The sequence below is a fragment of the Neopsephotus bourkii genome, unplaced genomic scaffold, assembly GCF_033783945.1.
Source record: "Neopsephotus bourkii isolate Nb327-2 ecotype Australia unplaced genomic scaffold, CSIRO-AGI_Nbou_v1 NB_1572, whole genome shotgun sequence".
Classification (NCBI taxonomy): Eukaryota; Metazoa; Chordata; class Aves; order Psittaciformes; family Psittacidae; genus Neopsephotus; species Neopsephotus bourkii.
Genome location: NW_026902048.1, coordinates 390,325 through 416,128, shown reverse-complemented (window position 1 = coordinate 416,128; position 25,804 = coordinate 390,325). Strand labels below are relative to the sequence as shown.

The following is a 25,804-nucleotide window of genomic DNA, read 5'->3' as shown; positions in this document are numbered from 1 at the left end:
CATACACATACACACATAGACATCTATTTCTATATATATAAAGAGAATACATAATAAATACATACACACAGGCATGTATTTAAGCCCTCAGATGTGGCTCTGGCTCTGGATGGCAGCAGGAGGCCACCCAGCACCCCCGTGTCCTTGGAGGATGATGGAACCTTGCTGATGATCAGCTCTTTTCCTTGCTGAAGGTCAGCACCAAGGGCTGAGATGCTTCTGGCCAAAGCCTTGATGCAAACACACACACGCACACATGGCTGTTTGTTTCCTGGCCATAGAAGGTTGTAAGGATGCCACTGTTATCCTTGTGCATCCTTCTCTGCGCTTCCAACAGTGCTCAGGGAATTGGGTGAGCATGAAGAGAGGGAAGAGATAAACTGGGGAAACGTGGTCTCTTTAGGGCCAGGGGAGCTCTGACAGTGTCAGCATTGCCCTGGATTCATGGAGCACCAAGCACCCACCCTCGTACCCACCCTCCAGCATAGCCCTGCACCCCGGCCGGGCCCTGGGCATCTGAGATCCGAATCAGCTGGAAACTCCCAACAAGAACACTTCCCATGGAAGGTGAAGATCCAGCAAGGAAAAATCAGAGGCTTTTTAGTCCCCCCCCTATGTTATGCGCTGCCTGGGGCTGATGCGGGATCACACCTTCCTCCTCGCTTATCCCACCTGACAGCATCCGTCTATAAACAGGCTGGGAAAGCCTTGCATCCCACAGGGAGTAAGTGGAGGAGCAAGCCTGAGCCCCATCCTGATCCACTGCATCCCAGAGGGGTGCAAGCGTTCTAATTCCCAGGCATAGAACTGGACAAGCACAGAAGGGAAGCAGAGACTCTCCGTTCATTAAAGTACTGTATTTGAATCCTCACAAAAGACTGGGTCAGGATTTAACACAGTTCATTACCTCCGGTGGCCCATACGCTGCTTTCTGGGCGTCCATAAAATTAACATTAGCATAAATAATCCTGTTTGTTATGCAAAAAGACAGATTTTTGTCAACCCATCAGCACCGATCCTCCCGTGACCCCCTGCTATGTACAGCTATAATACACCAGTGGGCCCGTGCTGGCCACGAGCTCTTCCAAACTGCTCCCTTGGAGGGGTTTGCTACAAACTGCTCTTTGGGTTTAGTGAACTGGATTTGGGTTTTCTCCTTTGTTCAAACAGGTAAATGGGTCTGGAATGAGTATGTACAGCTGGGCACGGGAGATCTGCATTAAGGTGCTTTAATTTGCTATCATTTGTATTCAGTGCATTAAGAAGGCAAATTAAAATCTCCGCCTAATCGCTCTGGTTAAGGAACGCAGCGCAGTTTGGGAGCTGTGGCCAGCAAAGCCCAGGGCTCTTACTACAGCCCAGCCATGAGGATGAGCAATTCCCATTATTTAAGGCTATTAAAGGTATCTGCAGCCCCGAGGTTTGCCCCATGTGATGGGCACGGTCGCTTCAGTGGCCCCTCGGTCCCCACGCCGCTGCCACCGGGTTGCAACCCCAGCTCGGAGCTCCTCTCGCAGCGGGGTTTTGGTCTGTGTCAGGCTTTGGTTTGTCTTCGATTCGGAGCTGTTTGGGTGGTTACACACCAAGGGCTGTGCTCGCAGCTCGACGCAAACCCAAGTTCAGCACCCAAATCCCTCGGCATCGAGGGGAAACCTCTGCTCCATAACCAGCGAGGGGCTGGGAAGGGGCATGGAGGGGATGCGCTGGTGGCCCTGGCAGCATCATTCCAGCCCCTGGGTGCTGCGCTCCCGCTCTGCCGCCCGCCTGCGGCTCCCGCTTTTAAAGAATCCAAGCTGCAGGAATCAAAGAGAAACAGAGGGAAAGGCCACCATTACTTCAGCTGGGGGCTGGGAAGCTCTTCCCCTTCATCTTGATATTGATGGGAGGTTTAGACCCTGAGTATGAATGATACGGAGGCAGGAAGAGGGCTGGTTTTGGCTCATGGACACAGAGCTGTGGGGCCAGGGGGTCCCTCCACACATGCGGGTCTCTGCTGAGCTTAAGGGCTGCTCACCTTCCAGAGCGCAAGGACAAGCAAGGCCAGGAGCAGGAGCCCTCCGAAGGTGCTCCCCAGGATGATCCAGATGGGGATCTGTGATTCCTCAGGCTTGGAGATCTCAAATGTTATCTGCAGGGAGAGAACATCACACTACACTGCTGCTGGCTGCAAGAGAGGATCGATGGTGGTACAGAATGATGGTGGGGATGCTGCAGCATTCCCAGTGCTCCCAATGGATCCGGATGTGTCCGTCCTACCTGGCGGCTGGGATCCTCCTCCCGGAAGATGAAGGGGCTCCCGAAGCGTCTTTGGAGAGCAGCGTTCATGGTGAGCTTCAGTGACTTGAACTTCAGCTGCGCAAAGAGAGGCTGGATGTGAGCATCAGACACGGGAGAGGACCCAGAGCCCCATCCGGGTGTTACATCCGTGCTGGGATGCTGCGTGCTGCATCAGTGCGGAGGATGATGTGGGTCAAGGAGTGTGGTTATAGTACAGCAAAGAGGATTAAACACCACCCATTGAGGTGCTGCGCGGGGTGATGGATGCACACCCCCATAGAATAAGTGGTCTTATCACCCCACACATGGCTGGACTCCTGGGTGGGGGAAAGGCAATCACAGGAGGGGAAAAACCCCAACCAAACCATGGGGTTTTGTGGTGCAAGGGCTCCTTTGGGGGATTTCTCCTCAAAAGCCACATCTGCTTGGGGAGGGCTTACTGCTTTCAGAGACTTCATCCACAGGTTGCCATGCAAGTGCAAGCTCAGCTCCTCGTTGGGGGCTAATTTCACATTGCAGTCGATGGAGACGACATCGGAGTTGCTGTGGTTCTGCAAGGGGAGAAGGTTGGGATGTGGGAGAAGGGGATGAAAACCCCCTGGTACTCACTGAGGGGAGCGGGAGCTGAATCCCATGGGATGTCCCTGTGCTGGGGGATTTCTCTGTGGTCTGGGGGCACCAGGGCTCAGCCTAGGGCTGGGATCAGGCCCATTGAGGTACGCACCAAGTGAGGGGTGCGGGACAGGTCCTCCATGCCCGGTGTCCTCTGGTAGTCAGTGGTGTTTCCCCACGTGTTGCAGGTCGTGTTTTCCTGTAGGAAAAGCCAATGGGTTCCAAGCACGGGGATGGGGACCACAGTGGCCACCTCCCTGCATCCTGCTCCATGCACCCATCCTGGGCTTTGCTGGTGCTGGGGTCACTGCACTACACAGTCCCAGCCCCAAAGGAGCCCATCCAGCATCCTACTGCAAGTGATGATTCCCATGTTTTGTGCCTCTCCCCAGCACAAATCAGCCTGGGACTGATCCCCATCCTGGATGCCAGCCTGTGTGCTGGGCTGACATGGGGGCTCTGGCAGAGCTGCAGTACAAAACACCCCCACTGAGGCCAAATCCATCCATAAACTCTCTATTCCATCACCAGCACGTGAATCCCACACAACTGCAGGAGGCTTGGGATGCCCCGGGGTCTGCTCCTAGCCCTCTGTTAGGTTGCTCAAGTCCATCCCATGCAGAGCTGATGCTTTCAAGCCCCTCAATAACTCATTGCATTGGATGCAGGTCTAGCTCAGAGAAATACTTGGATTGAACCCTTTGGCTGCTACCATTTTCCATGTTTCCAGCCAAATGCATACAAATGGAGAGGTCCAGGCAGGAGCCAAGGCTGCCTGTGCAGGTGTGAGCATTGGGAGGGGGGGTTGCAGAAGGATGAGGGGACCCATGGGGTGCCCCCATCCCCACCTGGAGCAGAAGGGACCCACATGTGCTTAAATGGGGTGAAGCCCCCTCCTACCTGGTCCACCAGGAATTCAGTCAGGAGCAGGAGGCGGTTGCCTGCCCGGGTGGCCACGGGGATGGTGAGCTTGATGGTCACCCCTTCCACAGGGAAGAAGCCCAGGTTCTGCAACTGCGAGGACAGGGATGTGATGGGGTGACAGCATCCCATGGGATTGGGATGAACAGGGGGACCATGGCACGTCCAGTGCTTGGGGTTGAAAACCCCCCACCTTACCTTGAAGGTGCAATGAAAGGGGGGGCCGATGCTGTCGTATCTCTCCAGGGAGCTGTTGGACCTGATTTCGTAGTAGTCCAGGCTCGATGCTCTGTCGTGACAAAGGACCACGAGTCGTGAGGTGAGCTCGGAGCAAAGCAGCCCTGCACCCAGCTGCCCCCAGCACCCAGCCCCTCTGCAGGGAGACTGCCAAAGGAAGGGGTCTTGTGGCCCCTTTTTGGATGGACACCATGCTCTGGCTCCACCGCGTGCAGAAAAGATGCGTTTTCCTGCAGGTTCTGCACCATTTCCCCTCTCTTGGTAGATTGTTTCCTTGCCTTTTTAATAGAACAGAGATGCCTAAGGGCCTGGTTGCAGGTTTGAATGTTGTGTAAATCAGAGGAGATAAAACACATCTCTGTTTAGCAGCTGGAAAGGAGGGAAAGGAGTCAGGAGCATCCGATGGGCGCCCATCTGGAGCACGTGTGATGGGATGCTGCTCACCAGTGTCCTGACAGGGTGCACAAATCCCCCCAAACTGTCCCTGTTTCCCCCCCAAATTTGATTTGATTTTATCCTCCCATGAGGGTGATGCTGATATTTATTAAATTGAAACACCCCCCCCATAAATCTTTATTAAAGTGGCTTTATTCTCAGTGCCCCATTGGGTCTAGTGTAAAAAATAACTAACAGAAGGCCTCCCAAATCTGCTCAGATTTACAGCAAAGCAGTGCCAGGAATGTGCTTCTGGGGCCCGTGGGTCTTACTTATAATCAGGTTAATAAATCTGTGCCTTAGCTCCTGCTCTCCTTGGACCAAGGATGCTCTACTTTAGTTACTGTTGATGCCCAAACCCTTCCCCACATAGCCCTAAAGCAGGATGGCTCCTGGCCCAGACACTGGCTTCTAACACATGTTATGAACATTATTCCCTACAATAAGTACTTTTTCCCCCTTAAATGAATTGCCCTCGCACCTATTTAATAACACTTGTGCATTTAAAAGGGTGAGTTTTATCAGGATGCCCCTGGTTTTATGGCTCCTTCAGCCCCTTTTCTAACCGAATCCCCCCAAACTAAAGCTCTGCTTGCACTGGGCTCTGGTTGAGCACAGCTCCCACTGGGCCCACACTGGTTTTCCCTGTGAGCCGTATCCCAACCCCATGAGCTCCATTCCCATTCCAAACACGCACCTGGTGAAGAGCAGGTCGGCTTCGTACTTCAGGTGCAAATTCAGGTGGGCAAAGTTGTCCTCCTTGGTGCTCTCCTTCTCCTCACTGTCACTGAAACAGCAGCAGAGCAAAGGGGGGTGAGGCAGGAGCCGGCTCCACTCTGATGGATTTGGGGGGGATCGTAGGAAGCAGGTGGGAAGGGATGAACTTTGCTTTGTGGCTGAAGCATGGAATGGGTTGGGTTGGAAGGGACCTTAAAGCTCATCCAACTCCAACCCCTGCCATGGGCAGGGACCCCTTCCACTGGAGCAGCTTGCTCCAAGCCCCTGTGTCCAACCTGGCCTTGAGCACTGCCAGGGATGGGGCAGCCACAGCTTCTCTGGGAAGAAATAATATATAGCATGCAACTATAGATACATAATATGTAATATAAAGTATAGAATACATAATAGATAATAGATAATAATATCTGATATTTTATATATATACACACATATATATGTATATATGCATACATATACACACATAAGCACATCCATACATATCATGGCTTAGTTATAGAATATATAATGTATAATGTATAATGTATAATATATTGCAGATGATTGATAATTATATATGATATTATATATATACACACACATATATATGTATATATGCATACTTATATATATATATATGTATCATGGCTATTTCCTGAATAAAGCTTCCAGCATCACCTCTGGCTATGGAAGAAGGAAACCCAGTGCTGGCATGCAACATCCTGTGATGACCTTGCAAGCACATGCAAGAGGGAAAGCACCCATTAACCTGTTGGCCACCAAGTAGATCTCCAAGCTTGGAAGGAAAACGGCCTTGCTGAACTCAAAATCCAGGCGGAAAGAGACCTGTGGGGATTGGAGAAAGCATCAAGGAAGGGAAAAAACACCCAAGGACCAGCTAGGAGCGGTGTGGGAACTCTGGATGGGAGCATCCCCCTGATCCCACTGGGAGGACAGAAGGGGGGCTTGCAGGCTTTGCTCTCAGCTGCATGCACTGCACTGTGTCTGAGACTGGAGGAGTGAGCATCCCTCTCTTTGGATGAGAAACACTGCAGTGAGGCCGCTCGCTCCCATCCGCATGGGGAACGGCCAAGCACAATAACCCATGATGGATGTCCCATCTGTGAGCGCTGTGGCAGTCACATATTAAAGCTCCCGCTGCTCTTTAGGCCAGATTTCCATTCCCAGCTTGTCTTTGTTTTGGCAGGGCCTGGACTACCTGATGCCACGCAGATGCATTCTCAGCCCCCATAGGTCATGGGGAGTCAGGCTGCTGAGCTCTTTGGGCAGCCACAGGCATCCAGGAGGGATGCTTTGGGAGCTTGAGGTGCCTGGAACTCATCCGTGTTATCAGGCTTCTGACAAGGAAAGGCTTCACACAGACATGGGGGGGAGAAAGATTTTCCCTTCATATTCCACTTGTATTGGCTGCTTTTCCCAAGGGGGGCCAGGACCAGATGGGATTTCACACAAAGCCCCAGTGACTGACTGGCATCTTCCCCCTTTTCCTTGCCCACCTTAATGCTGCGTGTAATGCTTGCAAAGGGGTTTATGGCATATAAAAGTGATGCTCACTGGACCTGGCCTTGCTCTAAGTGTTAGGAATTACCGTAAGGAGGATGCTACCAGCCCAAGGTGGCTTGGAGAAGGGTCCAGAAGGACCCTGGGTGTTCAGAGAGGGGAAAACCTCTCATGCAGGGAATGCCTCATCCTGTGAGGAAGGAGCTCTGGGAAGTCACCATCAGTGGTTTGAAACCAGCATTACATTGCTCCAAAGGACTGAGTCAAATCATTCCACTTGGAGGAGCTGGGTTGGATTTTGGAGCTCTGCTACCATCAAGGCAGCATCCTACCCATCCTGGCTTCCTTAATGTGCTTTTCCAACACCCACAATGCACAGAGAAAGGGCAGAAACCAACCATTTATCCTTAAAAATCTGATTCAAAGCCCCCCCCCCCCGCAGCCCAAAGATGGATGGGTACAGCCCTGCAGCCATGCCATGGGTAGGAGGGAATAGCTTTACCTTGGCCCTGGCTCGGAAGAAGGGGTAGCTCACATTGCACATTTTCTTGTTGGGGTTCTTGTCCTCGGTCATGCAGTCGATGTTGATGTCGGTGTCATCCTAAAATGGGACACGAAGTGTCAATGATACCGGCCCATGACCATACAGAAGCAGCAAACACACACCCATGGGGCCCAAAAGAGGCTTTCATATTTGGCAAAAGCAACAGAAGCAACCAACCCCATGGAATCCTTCCCATCAGCTGCATTTTGAGGGCCGTTCCTGGAGAGGGGCATTTCTAGCAGGCAACTTCCATCTTTCCTATTTAAAGCCTCTTTAGACATTTAACAACAGCAGCGAATGAATGAACCTGGTTATTCTGGGCACTGTAATTGGGAAGAAGAGTATTTTCTGTGAGAGAGGAGTCCCAGGGAAGTATCAAGGATAACAAGAGCCATTGCTCTGCATGGCCAAGCACTAATACTGACTTTCCTGGTCCCAACAGCTATGTTCCTGCTGCTTGAACACCTCCCAGCCAGCCTGGGGGAGCTCCTGCCCATCACAAAGCCCAAGCACAGCCTGGGGTGGGATGGGAAAACAAGCCATAACAACCCTACAAGAGGCTGTAACCTGGTTGGATGCAGAGTTCCATCCCCACCAAGAGATGACCGGACCCTCCAAGGGTCTTAGTTTAAGCTGCTGCCACCAGAGAAGTCAACCCAGGTGCTGAAACACCCCAGCACCAGCCTCAGGGAAATGCCTTGGCAATGACCAGTGACAGCCGGAACTTTCTGCCTCATCTGCTGACTTTATGGGCTGCCTGGAGCCACAAGTACTTTTCACTGGGTCTCTGTACAGCCTCTGACACAAACACCCATCCCTTCCAGCTGGCAGCCCCCTTATTTATGAGGAGCGGCATCCAGGACCCCGTGAGCAGCGATGCTTCCATAGCCAGCTACAATGATTTCCTGCACGGAGCTTTCTGCTTGGGAGCATCACAGGAAGGTTCCCCCCTCCCGTCACTTGCAATCATCTATCCAAAAATGCATCTTGTGGCAACGTGCCCCACAATTTTCCCTTGGCACGGCTCTAATAAAAACAAAGGCAGGCGATGGGATGTGCGGGCGGGAATGAAGTCATTGGGGGATGAGGGAGGGCTCAGCAGCATCAGCATATTTCCCAAACCTAGCTGGGAAAAGGGAGGGGGAATCTTGGTTAGGGTGAGAATGGGGCGTGATGGGCACCCATAGAGAAGTGGCATCACCTGAGCTGCGGCCGTATTCCCGTTATCATCCCATCCTTCCAGCAGTTCTATCTCAGCTGCAGAACTTCCCCCCTGACAGGAACTTGGCCACGTGCAGGAAGCAGTTTTAGTGTATTGGAGTAGAAAAATGAAGAGGGAATCATCCCATCCGGGTTTGACCTTCTCCCAGGCTCTGAAAACCCAAGCGCTTTCAAAGGTCCAAACCAAAGAGCTGAAAGGGCTGCGAAGTGCTCAGAAACGAAGCCCATAAACAGGTCTGATTTATGAGGGATGGAGGCAGTTCTGGGCTCTGGTTTAGGACGCAGCTCTCTCATGGGGCCGGGATGAGGAGCGCCTCTGGAAAGCCCTGGATCTGCCCCCGCAGCCTCACCTTGGGGATCAAGCTGGCGAACTGGAGGTTCCTGGAGAAGGAGATGTTGAGGACCGTGCTGTAGGCGTTCTCCCCTCGGTTCTCCAGCGCCGCCTCCACCGCCACCCTCCTCCTGCTGCTCTCGATGATGAAGACGGAGGTGTCGAAGGAGAGGGTGAAGGATGAGCAGTCCGGTGGTGCCCTCCGCAGAGCGCGCCTGCAGTATTCCCTGTGGGAAGAGGGTGGCAAATCCCAGCCCCAGGGCGCTGATGGGCACGGCTGGGTAGGATGCTGCAAGGAAACCCCTGCTCTCCCTCCATTCTACAGCACCACCATGGAAAAGAGGCATCCATGAGCTCCTCCCATGGACCATTGCTTTGGCTCATCCCCGAGCCAGTCAGGAGCCCTGAATGCAGCTGGGGTGTAAGGAAAAGAGACCCCGTACCATCAGCAAAAGGTTTCAGTCTGGTTGAGGTCTCTCTCCCACTGAGTTTGCCATCACAGACTTTGCAATGGCAGCAGCAGCTGCTTTTGCAGGCTGGAGGGGTGTTTGAGTATTGGTTTTATATATATATATGGTTTTTATATATATCTATTTATATATACACACATATATGTGTATATATGTTCATATATGTATTTATGATACATGTATTTATTATATACATATATTTATTTATCTATAAAAAATAAGAAGGAAAGGAAAGTATAGGATGGTGCCATTGTCAGAGCCACTTTCTGCCTCTTACAGCACAGCAACCAGGATGCCCGTTTGAAGGAACAGCTCTGTTGCTACAAATCACCCCCAAAGTGGTTTTCTTGGCAGAAACCACCTCCATACTGGCTGCTGTTGAAGGGAATGACCCAGTTCCTACTGATGCTGTGGGGAAAACTTCATGGGCTTCAGGAGGAACCAAATTAAAGGCCTGGCACCCTGGCAAGCTGCAGAATCTGCCCATGGTTGTCTGTAGGATTCCAGCCACTAAGATCCATGCATAATCCCTACTTGCAACTCCTGCAGTGCAGCCCAACAAGGGCTGGGCACCCTCCTGGTTGAGCCCTGGGTCATAGCCTCAGGACCTCCTATAAAGCTCAGCCAAGGCTTTAGAGGAGACACAGAGCAACAAATGCTGATTTATGGGGTACAAGTAACCCCCAGGTAGCAGCACTGGTCATGAGCATGGTGCAGAGCCCAGTGCTGTCAACAGGAGGTGGTTGTTCAGGCTCCTGTGCTCCTCGATAACCTTTAAGAGCTCTTTAAGCAATGAGATATAGTGTATAATTATTGCTGCTGTGTGAGTCAAGCCTGTAATTGCCAAGTGGGCAATGGCAGCCTTGCATTTATCCCCCTGTTATTTACTGACTTGTCTCCATGGGGCTCATCACCATGGCATCAAGTATCAGTAGTTTTGTGGGCTCCTTGGAAAACCACCAATTCCTTCCAGGCAATGAGCAGGCAGAGGAATACCTCGTGGTGGTGGCGTTGGAAGAAGGACCAGTTGTGATGCCCAAATCTATGGAGCATGGGTTGTGTGTGATAGATAACGCTTTGGGAGGATGCTACGAGTGACCTACTCACATGGCACTGGGCACATCGCTTTTGGCATCCAGGACCAGGTCAGGGACACAGTGCTCATCCTCATTGCACCCGTTCCAGAAAGGGACCTGAATGGGACAACAAGGGCCGGTCGGTGACGATTTGTGCTCCAGTTTGTACTCCAAGCAGAAGGGACATGGGTTGTGACCCCAGGCTGGAGTGAATGTCCAACACTTGCTATCACAAGGGGGATAAATCTGAGATATTAAAGATGAATCAGAGATAAAACTTCTGACCTGATAAAAGGCACCCTGGGAGCTCAGTGCTGCTACCTACCAAGACCCTGAGCGAGGTGGGCCAGCCATCATCCAGCATGGGGCCATTTTCAAGGTGCCCAAGCTCATAATCAATGGAGAACGTCACCGGCTTCACGTAGTCAGCTGTGTCCTGCAACAGACAGAAAGCATCTCTGAGAAGGACAGGGCTCCTGCTGCTCTATGAGACCTCCCCATGCATTGCTGCAGCTGCACGGGCTGCAGTTGGATGCTCTGAAGTGAGATGCTTCTTGGGATAAATCACAAGCTCCATCCCGAGCTCCAGACTCGAATTCCCCAGGAGTTCACGGCAGTTCAGGCTGGGGCTTGGGGCTGGGCCAGTCTGGCAGCTCGGCCTTCCCTGGCCAAGGAATATTCTCATCATTCCCTGGGAATGTCTGATTTTAGCCAGGGTTGTGCATCAGCTGCTCCTTGCGAGTGATGCAGAGGTTTTGCCGGCTCCAGCACCCAGGGAAAGGGACCCTGGTGGTTAGAGGGCTGCAAAGAGCGAGGACACTGAGGACTTGCAAGCAGGCATTTGTTTCCCAATGGAATGAGTTTTCATTGATTCTGGGGCTGGAGAACCAGCCTGCCTCGGGAGTCAGGAGTTCATGGCCTCCCTGAGGGCATGGCTAGTTGCTTATGGCAAAGAGCACAGCACAAGCTGGGTCCGCAATGAAGTCAGTGCCTGGGGACCCAGCGGCTCCATCCCTGACCACATCAAATGGTTGGACTTGATGATATAGTAGGTCTTTTCCAAACTTGTTAATTCTACAGTTCCATGAAATGCAGTGTGAAGAAATGCAGGCTGGGAGATGATGCTCATTTCCAGCCCCATGAAGCCAAAGGCTCCTCTAACCATCTCCCAGTGCATCACTGCTTCGCACAAGCTGAAGAGCATCCTTGCTTGGTCGCTTGCAGAGGAGGAGACCCCGTCCTTGTCCTCCATTGCACTCACCAGGACGTGGAACTGGAGCCTGTCACAGTGCTCCTGCCCTGCGAGCAGCACCAGCTCCTTCTGCGTGTGCCGCTCCCCGCTCTCGTCCAGGTGAGCCCGCGGCGTGTACCTGCGCTCGTCGATGGTGGTGTTGTACTGCAGCGCTGCAAGGAAGGAGAGCAGGGCCATCAGCACCACACCATGCCATCAACGCCACACAGTGTCATCAGAGCCACATGGTGCCATCAGAGCCACCCGGTGCCATCAGCATCACATGGTGCCATCAGCGCCACACAGTGCCAACAGCACCACACAGTGCCATCAGCATCACACAGTGCCATCGGTACCACACAGTGCCGTCGGTACCACACAGTGCCATCAGCATCACACAGTGCCATCAGCATCACACAGTGCCATCGGTACCACACAGTGCCATCGGTACCACACAGTGCCATCAGCGCCACACGGTGCCATCAGCACCACACAGTGCCATCAGCACCACACAGTGCCATCGGCACCACACAGTGCCATCAGCATCACACAGTGCCATCAGCAACACACAGTGCCATCGGCACCACACAGTGCCATCGGTATCACACAGTGCCATCGGTATCACACAGTGCCATCAGCGCCACACAGTGCCATCGGCACCACACAGTGCCATCGGTACCACACAGTGCCATCGGTACCACACGGTGCCATCGGCACCACACGGTGCCATCAGCACCACACAGTGCCATCAGTACCACACGGTGCCATCAGAACCACACACTGCCATTAAAGCAACACAGTGACATCAGCACCACACACTGCCATTAGAGCCACACCGTACCATCAGCACCACACAGTGCCATCAGAACCACACAGTGCCATCAGCACCACACAGTACCATCGGTACCACACAGTGCCATCAGCGCCTCACGGGGCCATCAGCACCACACAGTGCCATCAGCATCACACAGTACCATCAGCACCACACAGTGCCATCGGTACCACACAGTGCCATCAGCGCCTCACGGGGCCATCAGCACCACGCAGTGCCATCAGCATCACACAGTACCATCAGCACCACACAGTGCCATCGGTACCACACACTGCCATCAGCACCATGCAGTGCCATGAGCACCACACAGTGCCATCAGCACCACGCAGTGCCATCACTACATAGCAACTCCAGGTCAGAGAAATGGGTTTTTGTGCACTCAAACCCCTGTTGCTGGGAGCAGTGTGGCAGGGAGCACACTATGGGAAAATGAGGGAAGTCGGGTTAGTGTTGGCTGTTTCTAACATGCATTTCTTTTAGGCAAAGAAAATAGCCCAAGAGAAATACCTGTTTCTCTCCAAGTCAAATGAGGAGCTTTAAAAAACACATTATTACAAGGCACTGTGCAAAATCTATGCAGGGTATCTAATTATTTGCTTCATACATTCACATGCTGGAGGGATTGTACCCTGGAGCTTTCTGCTGGAGGTATTGCACCCTGAGGCACTTTCCTTGATGCTTTACTGGAGGTACTTGCCACCTGCAGTGCTTTGGAAAAGAAACCAAAGGTTCCCAACCAGTGCCAAGCAGGGTGGGATTCGCACCCGCTACCCCAGTGTGATGCAGACCGTGCATCAGCAAAGAGCAGCCATCGCCCTCCGGCACACACTGTCCATGGGGTGGCTCTTCTGGGTAGGAATAAGTGTGAAATTAAACAGATAAAGGAAACCCCACTCAGCTTTTCATCCTTGCGAGCTCGGCAAAGGCAGCAGCTGGGGGGAAAACTCTGGATTTCATAGGGCAAATCAGGATTCTTTCCCTAGGGATCTGATTTTCCTATGACAGTGTTTGCTATCTGCCAGGCACTATCGCTTTCCCCCGCTCCAGCTGAGTCACAGGCACCCACTGGGTAGACTTGGGGTCACAGCAACATGCAAGGGTTTAACAGCAGAGCTGGCCAATAGCTTCAATGAGATTCCCTGGGATAGTAGGGAAGCAGGCACATATGGTCGGCAGATGTGTCCTGCTGCTGCAGCAGGGAGGATGGACGAGCTCTGCAGGACGTGGTCCAGGCACATCCCCTCCTGTCCTGCTGGCTGGCAAGGTGATGGTGACATCCCTGTCACACGTACCATGGCAAGGCAAGCGGCAGGAGAGCTTAGGCCAAGGGAATAGGGGAGGGAAGAGGTTACACACGGTTAAGCTTGCATCCTTGGGGTGTTTCCCAACAATGCTTAATAGCAGAGCCATCGTCCCTGCTACATGAGCCAGGATAGAGGCACATTTGTGGGTAAAAAGGGATGTGGCAGATGGCAACGTGCACTGCTGCAGACATGTCAAGCTATGGGATGCACATGGCATAAGCTGAGTGCTCCCTCAGGGCTGAGACCCAAACAGCACATTGGGGTTTCTGTTGCACTCACCCACACTGGACGTCTGGAAGTGAGCTGAGAGGAAGACAGCAGTGAAGCAGATGAAGGCCGACATGCAGGTGGCATCCTTCCCGTTCCGCTTGCAGTCCTTGGTGAAGATGTTGATTTTGGGGGGCTCGAAGCGGATGCTGGCGTTGATCTGGACCACGCTGCGGGACCTGCGGGGCAAGCAAGGGTCAGGAGATGGGCTGTGGCATGGGAGGCACAACACATCTAAAGCATCCTCCAGAGGTGGCCCAGAAGCCTCCAGATTCACCCTTTTCCTGACATCAGGCAGGTGCTGAGGAAGACCAAAGGCCACCACAGCGTCCTGCTCTACTCTCAGGTCATCTATATAGCATTGAAGAATATCTTGCACTTATTTGCCTCCTACTGAAGCAGCACCAAGAGCAGGATTTGTGGCCCCTTCCATGCGTGTAGCAGACCCCAGGGTGGCCCATCTCTGCTGGCCACAGCTGCTCTCCATCCTAATAACTTCAAGGCTCTTTCCAAACCATTATTCAATGTTTGAAAACACTAAATCATTATTTAATAAGAGCAGGGGGAGCCTGGGCTGATCACCACAAACCAATGAGCTGGACTGAGACTCCTGGGGAACTAATGATGAAGTTCAATGCAAAACCAATTCTGACATCCTTCTAGGGCCCAATGGCATCGCAATCCCACTGCCCAGCGAACAGGGGCTTGTTATTGTGGGAAGGTGGGCGAGATTGTTGGGAGATCAGTTTTCCCTCTAAAGATTGCAGCATGTTGCAGTGAGCATTGGAAGAGCAGGGTGCCAAGTGAGATGGTCCAGCTAACCACAGCAGCACGGCATTCCCCAGGGAGCCCACGGCCAAGTCCACGAGCCTGTCCTCGTTCAGGTCCAGCTGTCCATGGATGCTGCATCCGAAGTACATCAGCCCCGGTGCGAGGTCCGCAGCTGCTATCCGCTGAAAGGAAAAGGGAGAATCCAGCCTGGTTTCCCATTGGAGCATCCCTGCCTGTGAAGGAGGGGTTCACCTCCTGGCCTCTGAAGATGCCCCTTCCCAAGTGACTGCACTACAGTTTTCCAGGCAATGAGAGCAGTTTTACTTTGGAGACACCATCCAGAGATTCCTGCTGAATTTACTCTGCGTATTTACTATTCCATACATGTGGCAGGGGGTTAGAACTGGATGAGCTTTAAGGTCCCTTCCAACCCAAACCCGTCTGGGATTCATCTCTTGCAATTCATTGCACCAAGTGCTGAGCATTGCCCCTGATTTCCAACATGTTTTCCATACCTTAGGTTTGCTTTCGCTTGCATCCCTCACAATGTGAATTTATCGTGCTCCATCAGTCCTTACATGGCATTTGCTCTGATGGAGGGTGAGGACAATCGAAGCACACGCAGGAACCATCCCTACCTGCTTGTACTTCTTCAGGATGGTCTCTTGGAAGCCAAGGAAGATGTATATCGCCCCTTGGTGCTCGTCCTCCAGAGGAGCCCCGACAACCAGGTCGTTGTAGGAGTCCTGGTTGAGGTCAGGCACGGCGGCGATGCAGGAGCCGAAGCGGGAATTCTGGTAGCTCTGCAGATCCAGGAGGGCTCCGCTGGGAATGAAGCGGTTCTGCAGGGCCAGCCAAAGAGAAAAGGTGAAAACCCAACCCCAAACCATCAGCAGTGAGCCTGGCAAAGGGAGAAACCCCCCAAAGGCAAGCGAATGATGCGCTGTGTGTGAGCAGCTTCTATAGGGAAGGTGACTCTCCTGGGGCTGCAGGACTTTCTGCTGAGCATGCTGAGCCCTGCATCAGCTTTGCCTTCCTTCTGTAACAACCTATGTAAATAACGGCACGAAAAGCTGTGCTTTGCTTATGGGGACTCCTGCTGCCGCAGGCGGGATCTGCAGCCTTGCTCATAGAGCGTGGATGCTCATTGCCGGTGTGATTTGGCTCAGTTTGAGCCAGGTCTGGGGGCTGCAGCAAAGCTGGTCCTGCCCCAGAGCACTGGAAGGGGATGGGGATGGTGCATGTCCTGTCTGTGCCCTGCAGTGATGGTGGAGGGACCAACCTGGCTGCTCTCCACAGCCCCGTGCCTCTGGGCAGGAGGGTGCCCGTGGAGGAAACCCTTTTGGGGAGGCAAAATGAACGGGGGCTTTCCCCATAGAGACATCCCCGTGTTGCAAAGCCCCCCCCTTGCACCCCGTGTATCACCTCCTTGGTACCGGGAAGCTCATCCAGCCGGGAGCAGCAAAGCCTTGAGGCGATGCAGCTCTGCTCCAGCACGGGCTGGATTCCCTTTGGCAGCGAGCAACCCCCTTGGGATTGCTTCTAAACAAGGAAAGCAGACAGATCCTACTCCAAAGCAGAGGCAGTGCCAAGCTCAGCTGCCTTCGGGCAGCGCTGCCGTGCCCTGTGGGTGCCTGATGGAAGCTGGTCGGTGAGCGCAGCCTGGAGCCAGCCCGGGGAGGTGACACAAGGGGAGAGATGCAGTTTCTGTGCTAGCACCCAGCTCCGTGGTGCTCCCGCGTACCTCCTGCAGGGTGTAGACATAGACCTTGCCCCTCTCCCTGCCCTCGCTGAAGTACATGGGGGCTCCCACCAGCAACACATCGGTGATGCCATCGCCGTTGACATCAAGGGAGTTGATCTCGCTGCCGTAGTAGGAGCCGATCTGGAGGAGACAGAGGAAGGGATGGCACGCAGGGGTACTGCCCCAGTGGGGGCATTTCAACCCCATGGGGCTTGGAGCTGTGGATGCAGCAGCAGCCAGGGCATCCCATGGATGTGCTGCAGCGCTGAGCTATTTGAACAAGACCATTTGTGAACAAAGGGTGAGGATTGATGGAGAAGCATGGGTTAAGCCATGCAGTATTCTGAGCAGGCATTACCTGCTCTCCCTTTAGCGCCTGGTGGATGGTGAGGTTCCTGTTGTTGTGCATGCTGAAAAGGATGACCTTCCCGGTGTGGTTGAACCTGGGAGCTCCTGCGACGTAGATCCGCTCGTGCTTGGTGGAGATGACGGAGGAGACGGTGTAACCTGGAAGGGGGCAGGCATGGGTTGAGCATGGATGAGCACTGCCTGCTCCCAGCGCTGCTTGGATCTGCTTTCCATTGGCCCCCAGCTGCTGACACAGCTCTGGCCACTTCCCAGGTCAGGAAACAAGAAGCCCAGATTTCCTCACAGATAAAGCCATTCACATCAATCCTGGTGCCCCAACCTTGGCTCTGAGCTGCCTTTCTTTAATGTAGGTCCTACCTACACCCTGAGCTGAGAGTTCTGGCACTGCCTAATGCAGCCGTGCAAAATCCTTCTTTCACCAAGGTGAGCCCAATTCCTGGCTGGATGAGGGCTTTACTGCATGGATCACATCAAGTTAAACAGACACCAGCACGGTTGAGCACACCAGGAGGCTGTGGTACCTGCTCCTTCGAGACCCCTCCAACACCACATCCCAAACCAGGCATGAAAGACTTTGCTGATGCTTGATGTTAACACTCGCAGTCTGATAAGAGCCATGAATCCATCAGGACTATTCCTTCTGAGTCCTTATGGAAATAACCCCATGCAAGTGAATGACTCTGAGCAATCCCTGGCATCACCAACACACGTTGCATGCTGGGCTGCAGCACTTGCCCTGGTTGCAGGTGGAATTATGGAGGACTATAACACTGGAGCTGCAAAATCCTGTTTTTCAAATGCAGCTCCAGGATCCTCCATGTTCACAGTCAGTGAAAATTATTAGAAATTATTAGAAAGAAATAATAATAAATTATTAGAAATTATTTAGGAAATTAAGTATTAGAAGTTAATTAGGAAAGCATGGCCAATCATGAAGCTGGATCAGATCACTTGGGATCACATCCAGTTGAATTGTGAGTATCTCTAGGGATTATCAGGGTTTATGGACCTCTTCCCCTGGGCATTGCCTCTATATGGGATGTCTGTCAAGGGATATTCCTAAACCAAGCGTCAGCCTTGAAATCCCCATTTCCCAGCACTGGGAGAGCTGGGATTCTCCATTTTTATATATTAAATAGTAAGGAAATCAAGCATTTCCTTAATATTTCTGGATTTCTTACTCCAGACAATGGGAACGAGAGTCCAGCTGAGCTCCCACACACTCTCATGGATTTCCCTTGCACAGCCACAGCCATCCCCGCTCCAGGCTGTCACCCTACGGGATGACCCCCATGTCCAGGAGCTGTTCATATTCCCAGCACAGGGAATAGCCCTGACACGCTGGCAGTCAACCCCACAGCATCCCAACCCTGGGGCAGCTCATCCTGGCACGCACATCTCCGGAGGTTTTATAAGCAGGCTGTTATTTCTGCTCCGGAGCCTCAGCAGCCGCACATGGAACGGATTAACCCAGCAGGTATTTCCTCCCTAGGCATGGAATTTCATCGCTGCTTTTTAAACCATTCCAGTAAGTGCTGCAGATGACCTGGGCTGAACGGTGTCTGAGCTACTTCTGCATTGAAAGCACTTCTGTGCTGCTCACCATGGTCGACACTGGGCTCTTCCCAGGTGAGGATGCTCACGTACGCTGCATCCCTGAGCAACACGGGTCCAATGGGAGCTCGCAAAGAGCCAGGCACAGTCTCCACCACTGGGAGCACTGGCTGCTATTAGTCACTTGGGAAATAGTTGTGTTTCCTACTACTGAGCATGAAGTCATGAGCTGAGCCCTGGCAGCAGAGCCTCCTTCAGCTTTCTTACCTAAATACGCTCCATGATTTTTCAGCTCCTCCGGGAACTCCTGGAGATAAGATTCCCGCAAGGGAATGACCTTCCCACTGCTGGTTTCCTTCAGGACGGCCCCGTTCCAGTCATAGGCACCCACTGCTCCCAGCAAGATCCCGTCCTGTGGGAGAGCAGGAGGAGTCTGAAGGGCAATTCTCCCCCACGCCTCCCATATGGGCAAAGTCCATCATGCCGAGATGGATGAGAGGACCCAGTGGGATGCTTTTGTTTGTGAACACGCATCGGGGTCCCTAAAAGCTCAACTTCTAGACTATGTGGAATCATGGAATGCTTTGTGTTGGAAGGGACCTTAAAGCTCCTCCAGCTCCAACCCCTGCCACGGGCAGGGACCCCTTCCACTGGAGCAGCTTGCTCCAAGCCCCTGTGTCCAACCTGGCCTTGAGCACTGCCAGGGATGGGGCAGCCACAGCTTCTCTGAGAAGACATATATAATAATACTAATATATAACACTATATATATAACTATATATAATAATAATGGTATCTATAGAAAGCAACCCATTTTCTAAAGCACACCTGCAAAGATGGAGATTTTTAACCATGCTGCAGTGACATTTCCTCCCCATTCCTATATTTCCAGCGTGCTTTTCCACCCCTGGAAAACCCCAAGCACAAATCCCTGCGTGCTTTTCCCTTGGACCTGCCAGCCTGCAGAGCCCATGGGTGAAAGGGACCGACCTAATGCATCCCACCATCAACAAGTGTTTTCCTCTATGGCACATCCCAACGTGTGCATCAGGCGGAGCTGCTGGAGGCTGGTCCCAAGGAAGGCACTGGTCTTCCTTCCTCATGGGATCAGCTAGTGGCATTACAGGGATGATAAAAGGAACAGGGGTGCCCTCTTGCATGGGATGGATTAAAAAACCCCACCACATTTACTCTCTTACTTCCACAACATGGGATGAAAACCCAGTCTGGGACATTTCCAGTCCAAAGGAGATTTCATTCTTGTTGGTTCCTTAAAAAAAAAAAAAAAGAAAAAAAGCAGGAATTTGTATTTAATTTATGTATTTAATTAATATATTTAATTTATATATTTGTATTTAATTAAAGCTTTGCTTTCCTGGAGGGGCTGAGCATCCACCTCTACTGCACCTGGAGCGCAAAGGACCTCAGCTGCCACAGATGAGCCTGTGCCTCCCTAAACCACCACAATTCCACAAAACCCTGCTGCTAACAGGTACTGGGGGCTTTGCCCTGGTGCTGTTCTCAGCCAGATCCCACAGAAATGTGCATTTAGAGCATTCTGCTTCCGAATTGCAACTGGGTGAAGCCACCAGAGCTCTGCAAAGAGCAGTGGCCAGGATGAGGGGTGTTCTTTGGATAGAGGGGATTGGTGCTCCTGGTGCTTGAGGGATGCACTCAAACTAAAGATGCTTCTTTCTATATGAAGTTATTCAAAGCATGATTTCAGGTTCTGTATCAAGCAGGTATTAGGGAAACCCCTGGTGTGAGCCATGCAGATTCTGACTGACAGCCCACCTGAAACCAGGACATGTCAGGCATCACTCACCTTCCAAGCTAAATATCCTTTCCCCCAGAGCATCCACAATGTCCTTAAGAGCTGCTTCGTCTGTGACATTAAAGAAATGCTTGTCATCTGGGTCGCTCGCTATGAACTTTATCTCATTCAAAAAGGCTTCGGGATTGATTCCTCTTCGGTTATAATAACCCAGTACCTAGGTTTGAAAGAGAAACACAAGACTCAGGGGTGTTTGTGTGATGGATAAAGCCATCCCAAAGCACCTGAGGGGTGTCCATGTGGAATGAACCTGCCAGGCACCTCATTGTGGGAGCAATCAGAGGAGCTGCTGTAATTCCTCCAGGCAGCCCAGGATGAGCACATCTCATTCAATTCAGGTGCCTGATGTAATGCAGGGTCCTGCCTGTCCCTGCCCATGGCGCCTGCTCCAGAACCCAAATCCAGAGCCAAGCATCCCACTAAAAGCAGGACCAGCAGCAAGGACCCTTGTTGAGGTGCTGGGAGAGGTGGAGATGGGCTGCGTTGCCAGCCCCATTGCATTGGGGTGCATCAGTATGGCTTTTACTATCACTTACGGCCACGGCGTATCTGGTGACATTGTCCTTCTCGCTGTCCTCGATCACCTTCTCCAGGTCTGGGCTGTCGTGCGACTCTCCATCTGTGATTACAATCATTACTCTCTTTGCCCCTTTCCGGCCACCTTTCTGAAACGCTTCCGAGCTGCAAGTGAAGAGATGCCCTGGGCTGCTCAGCCGCGCCAGGCCACAGCTGCCCAGATGTGCGCCCCATCGCCCGCATCAGAGCACCTCGAGGGGTGCTTGGGCTGGTAGCCCTCAGGGAGGTGCAATTGGGACCCTCAGGGAACTGCGGGGCTTTAAAGCAGGGTTTTTATCCACCTGGAGATAAGGATAGGAAGGAGAGGAGCCTTTAATAAGGAAAATGCCCTAAATCTGCATCAGGAACACTGGGGCTGGTCGGGGGCTGAGAGCTCAGCTCTGGGTGCTTTCAGAGGGAGGAAGCATCTTCAGTCTGCTCTGCAACTTCCAAGGGGAATGGCTTGAACCTGCCCGAGGGGAGACTGAGCTGAGCTCTTAGGCAGAAGCTGTTCCCTGTGAGGGTGCTGAGGCGCTGGCACAGGGTGCCCAGAGAAGCTGTGGCTGCCCCATCCCTGGCAGTGCTCAAGGCCAGGTTGGACACAGGGGCTTGGAGCAAGCTGCTCCAGTGGAAGGGGTCCCTGCCTGTGGCAGGGGTTGGAGCTGGATGGGCTTTAAGGTCCCTTCCAACACAAAGCAGTCTGGGATTGCTGTGATTCCTTCTGGCCCAGCTGCAGCTGAGGATGGAGCAGCTTTGCCAGGCATCATTGGTAAAGCACTACTTGAGGACAGAGCCTTCTTGCAGAAGCATTTTTAGCCTGGTGCTTTCTAAGCAGCAAGAAACAGCAAATGAGGGAGAGGAAAGAAGAATAAATGGTGATTTAAAACTTGCTCTCAGAATGAACAGGAAGGTGAGCGGTTTTTACCGAGCAAACTCTATCCCATAGGCAGTCCTGGTCTCTGTACCTCCTCTTTGCTCTATGTGACTGGCAGCTGCAACCACATCTTTTACAGACCTGTAGTCATTTAAATGAAACTCATGGACGACGTCTTCCCCGTACTGAACAACTCCAACCTGGGGATTAAAGGAATATCACAAAGGATGCAACACCCTGCTGCATAGCCGGGGGCTGCACACTTGGTCAACCGCATGGAATAACAGCCCCTCTCACAATCGGTCCCTCTGTCCCCATGTGCTCCAGTTTTCCCTCCATGGGATCATAGATAATGCTCAGATGTATTTCCAGTCTCTGCCAGCCCCTTCCTCCCCTGCTGTAAAGGTTTGGGGTGACGCACATGTGCTGTGCCCCATTGCAGCCCCCAGCATCTCTAAACATGGTGTTATTTGTGTTGATGGATGCACAGATCCCTGCCCACACCAGCCCATGATTACTTATAGGAAGAGAAGGGAAATGAATTCCCAGCTGCCTTGCTACAGGGACATACTTCTATTAGGATTCCGTAGAATCATCCTGTGCCTGGCTGGAATGTGGGGGGCTGCTCTCTCCATAGCTCATTAATGTGAGCAGTATTTCCATGGGCTCAGCTTTAAAGCCCACACATTGAAAGGTCCTTTTGAGAACCAACAGCACCAATAGCATCATACTGGCAGAAACCAGACATTGAAAAGGGCCCCATGAGCGTGGCCAAGGGACTCTGAGTGACACGGGGGGCACACACGAGTTGGGCAGGGTCTTACTTGTATCTGGCCAGGGCCAATATAGAACTTCTTCAGGATGTTTATGAGGAAGTGCTGCACCTCAACCCAAGGATAGATGCTGTTTGAGCCATCCAGGACTATGATTATGTCCATGTACGTTTGGCATCCTGCGAAAAACACATGGTGGGTTATTGAGAGCTTTTGGCAGCGCTCGCAAAGGGGAGGTTTAGGGCTTCATTCCTCGCAGTCAGGTGCTTGCTCTTATGATTGGTTTGGGGGAAAAGTCTTATTTCAGTCATTATAAGGACCTTTGGGCTTCGGCAAGGTAGAGAGAAGCCACAAGCACCCTCCCTGCCGAGAAAGGACTGGAGAACTTGCTAAGAATAGCACTCAGCTGCATCTTTTCTGATTCAGATTTAAGCTTTCATCCGGTCTAATATCACTGCATACTTCAAAGGGTGGCCCCTGCAGGCAGGATCCGGCCTCCTTTCCTCCCGCAGAGCAATGCTTTCCCCCTGAGTCACTCCTCAGCCCTGCCTGAACTCGCCATAGAACACCAGTCGGGCATTTCCTCCCCTTCCCATTCAATCCTCTGCGAAAGGCGGCCAAAAACCCCAGCGAGGACCCCAGGGCTCAGCTCTGGGTTTAAGCACTCGGCTGGTTTTCAGTGGGGAAAATTGCTCAGCATCATCTGTCTTCTTTACACTTTACAGTATTATTGAGGAAAGTTGCAGGAAACCAGGAGATGCTGGGTTTTCCTGGGACAGATTTATCGGCCCTTCCCATCTACTGCAGGCATTTATGGGTTAGGGCATCCATGGACCGGAGTCACATGGGGATCACTCCATCCTTGTGGTCCTCAGCTGTGTGCTACCACCTTGATCCCCTGCTCACCCCAGGAGCCTCTGCATCCCACTTATTGAATGATGACACCGTGCTCACCCACAAGCTTCCCTCTAAAACACCACTTGCCCTTTACAGCAAGGGCTAAAAGCATTTCCTGGCCATAAAGAGGGCAGAGACACCGAGAATTTCATGATGGGCTTTGCCTTTACTGCCTCTGCCACCCAAAAGTCCCTTTTTCCCATGCCCTGCTTTATGCCATGAGGATTAATCAACACCAAAAGGGTGATGGATCTGGGACATCGCGCCCTGTGCCCAACTGAACAAGGAGCTTCCAGGAGCCCTGATGCTGCGGGACAGGCTTCTGCAATTTATTACCTGTTACAGGAAAGCCAGGAAGCTTATTTAGTACCTCAGAATGAAATCACGTATCCCAAATCACAGATTTGGGCCAAGCTATTCAGCTTCCAGTCAATGAGCACTTTGTTTTGTGTGGCCAAGGTCCGAATTCTTTCCCTATTTTGCCTTCCTAGCTGTGCTGATAAAATATTCTGGATCCTTTTATTCCCAGCTTTGGAAGAAGAAGGTGGGGTTTGTCTTCCCCCGGTGTCAGTCAAAAGGAAAATGGTTACCAGATGTCTGTGTCCAGTAACCCCCTTTGAAACACTTCCCTGCAATCACTTCCTCTGCTCTCTCAAGCACTGGCATCTCTTTGTTTTCTCAATGGGGCTGAAGGGATTAGAGAACAGGGATCCCCTGGGGCTTCAAAGGCAGGGTTAGAGCTGCAGGGTACCACTGATTCCCGTACTCTGCAGAGCAGGAGCCACTGTCTTGGAGAACCTGAAGTTGGAGTTGACCCGGGAGCACATCCCTGTGGTGTAGTAGGAGCTCCCGCACTCGTGGGACCAGAGAGGGCTGCAGGCCTGTGGAGGGAAACAAAGCATCAGGGATGGCTTAAAAACAGCCACCTTTGAATCGCTGCTTCGCTGCTGTCTTCTCCTTTGGCATCATTTTCCCCATGGAAGGTGAGGCTTCTGAGCCCTGCAGTGCATGCAGCATGTGTATAAACACACCGAGAGGTGCATTTGCATGCATTTACATGCCCTTGTACATGCACCTGGTTTTATGGACCGTTGTAAAAGCCCCCTTTCCTCACCAGAAAGCTGTTGTCCTTGGGGTTGGTGGCCAGGCTGAGGCCAAGGCGCATGTTGTCCTTCCGCTCGGAGACATTGGAGAGCGTTACCCGTCCTTCGGAGAGAGGATGAGGTTAGGGACCACTGCTGAGCAGGGATGCTGAGAAGGGATGCTGAGAAGGGATGCTGAGCAGGGATGCTGAGCAACCACACCACACCACACCACACCAAAACCAAAACCAAAACAAAATGCTGAGAAGGGATGCTGAGCAGGGAGGTTGAGCAGGGATGCTGAGCAGGGATGCTGAGCAGGGATGCCGAGCAGGGGTGCCGAGAAGGGATGCTGAGAAGGGATGCTGAGCAGGGATGCTGAGCAGGGATGCTGAGCAGGGGTGCCGAGCAGGGGTGCCGAGAAGGGATGCTGAGAAGGGATGCTGAGAAGGGATGCTGAGCAGGGATGCTGAGCAGGGATGCTGAGCAGGGGTGCCGAGCAGGGGTGCCGAGAAGGGATGCTGAGAAGGGATGCTGAGAAGGGATGCTGAGAAGGGATGCTGAGAAGGGATGCCGAGCAGGGATGCTGAGAAGGGATGCTGAGCAGGGATGCCGAGCAGGGATGCTGAGCAGGGATGCTGAGAAGGGATGCTGAGAAGGGATGCTGAGAAGGGATGCTGAGCACCCATCCCACATCCCCGTGGTGCTCCCCCTCATCTCTGGAGCAAGGGGGATCCAGGTGAATGCTGCAGCAGTGGTCTCTGCCTGCTTACACTGCAGACTTTGTGCTTTTGATTTATTTTGGAAGCATCAAGATGAGAATTGGCTTTTCCCTCTCAGATACCACAACCAAGAAAGAGAAAAGTCTTCTAGGCAATGAAGCTGTGAGTCAGAGATGGCACCTCTTCTACTGTCAGTCTAGGAATAAACCCCTCTCTGAGCAGCTCCAGCATCTCAAGGTTTATTGCCTGACCAGTAGGCTGGTTTATCGTTGTGCATTGCTTTCGTTTCCCGTGTTTCACAAGCCAGAAAGTGGGAACAGCCCCCAGGGCAGCCCTGTTAATGCCACTATCACTGAGCTGTGACACAGACACTGCCATTCCTCTATTTATGGGCTCAGAGTGATGCAGCTCCCTGTGACCCAGGGCTCCTCTTTGCTATTTTGCCTGAGAAGCAACCTGAGAGGGAGGAAACTAGACAGGTAATGGTAAACCTGGGGGCTGGTTTCATTTCCTGTGGCCTTTGGAAGCTTCTTGCTGAGGTTTAAATTGAGGGGAGGCTCAAAACCCGAGATCTATAACCCAGAGCTCAAAGGAGCTCAGCCTGAAGCTGAGCAGCTTCCAACAGCCCTCCCT

At 52.4% G+C, this 25,804-nt stretch overlaps 1 protein-coding gene across 2 annotated transcripts in view; it reads right to left on the bottom strand.

The window, feature by feature from the left end:
• Window positions 1-842: 842 nt before the first annotated feature.
• ITGA11 (integrin subunit alpha 11) overlaps window positions 843-25,804 on the bottom strand; it is a 42,998-nt gene continuing 18,036 nt past the window's right edge. The window contains exons 4-30 of one of the 2 annotated variants that reach the window (XM_061371119.1): window positions 24,482-24,573; window positions 24,134-24,248; window positions 22,522-22,649; window positions 21,749-21,897; window positions 20,805-20,949; window positions 20,260-20,425; window positions 19,634-19,704; window positions 18,702-18,846; window positions 16,870-17,018; window positions 16,512-16,652; window positions 15,406-15,609; window positions 14,819-14,949; window positions 14,009-14,175; window positions 11,624-11,766; window positions 10,688-10,798; window positions 10,394-10,479; window positions 8,836-9,043; window positions 7,223-7,321; window positions 5,969-6,045; window positions 5,180-5,269; window positions 4,009-4,099; window positions 3,790-3,903; window positions 3,002-3,088; window positions 2,718-2,828; window positions 2,257-2,352; window positions 2,015-2,128; window positions 843-1,793 (exon numbers count right to left, since the gene is read on the bottom strand). In XM_061371119.1, the coding sequence (XP_061227103.1) occupies window positions 1,722-1,793; window positions 2,015-2,128; window positions 2,257-2,352; window positions 2,718-2,828; window positions 3,002-3,088; window positions 3,790-3,903; window positions 4,009-4,099; window positions 5,180-5,269; window positions 5,969-6,045; window positions 7,223-7,321; window positions 8,836-9,043; window positions 10,394-10,479; window positions 10,688-10,798; window positions 11,624-11,766; window positions 14,009-14,175; window positions 14,819-14,949; window positions 15,406-15,609; window positions 16,512-16,652; window positions 16,870-17,018; window positions 18,702-18,846; window positions 19,634-19,704; window positions 20,260-20,425; window positions 20,805-20,949; window positions 21,749-21,897; window positions 22,522-22,649; window positions 24,134-24,248; window positions 24,482-24,573 (3,302 nt within the window). In that variant the 3' untranslated portion in view covers window positions 843-1,721. The remainder of the gene's footprint in view (window positions 1,794-2,014; window positions 2,129-2,256; window positions 2,353-2,717; window positions 2,829-3,001; window positions 3,089-3,789; window positions 3,904-4,008; window positions 4,100-5,179; window positions 5,270-5,968; window positions 6,046-7,222; window positions 7,322-8,835; window positions 9,044-10,393; window positions 10,480-10,687; window positions 10,799-11,623; window positions 11,767-14,008; window positions 14,176-14,818; window positions 14,950-15,405; window positions 15,610-16,511; window positions 16,653-16,869; window positions 17,019-18,701; window positions 18,847-19,633; window positions 19,705-20,259; window positions 20,426-20,804; window positions 20,950-21,748; window positions 21,898-22,521; window positions 22,650-24,133; window positions 24,249-24,481; window positions 24,574-25,804) is intronic. The other variant, XM_061371120.1, reaches the window with a different exon arrangement.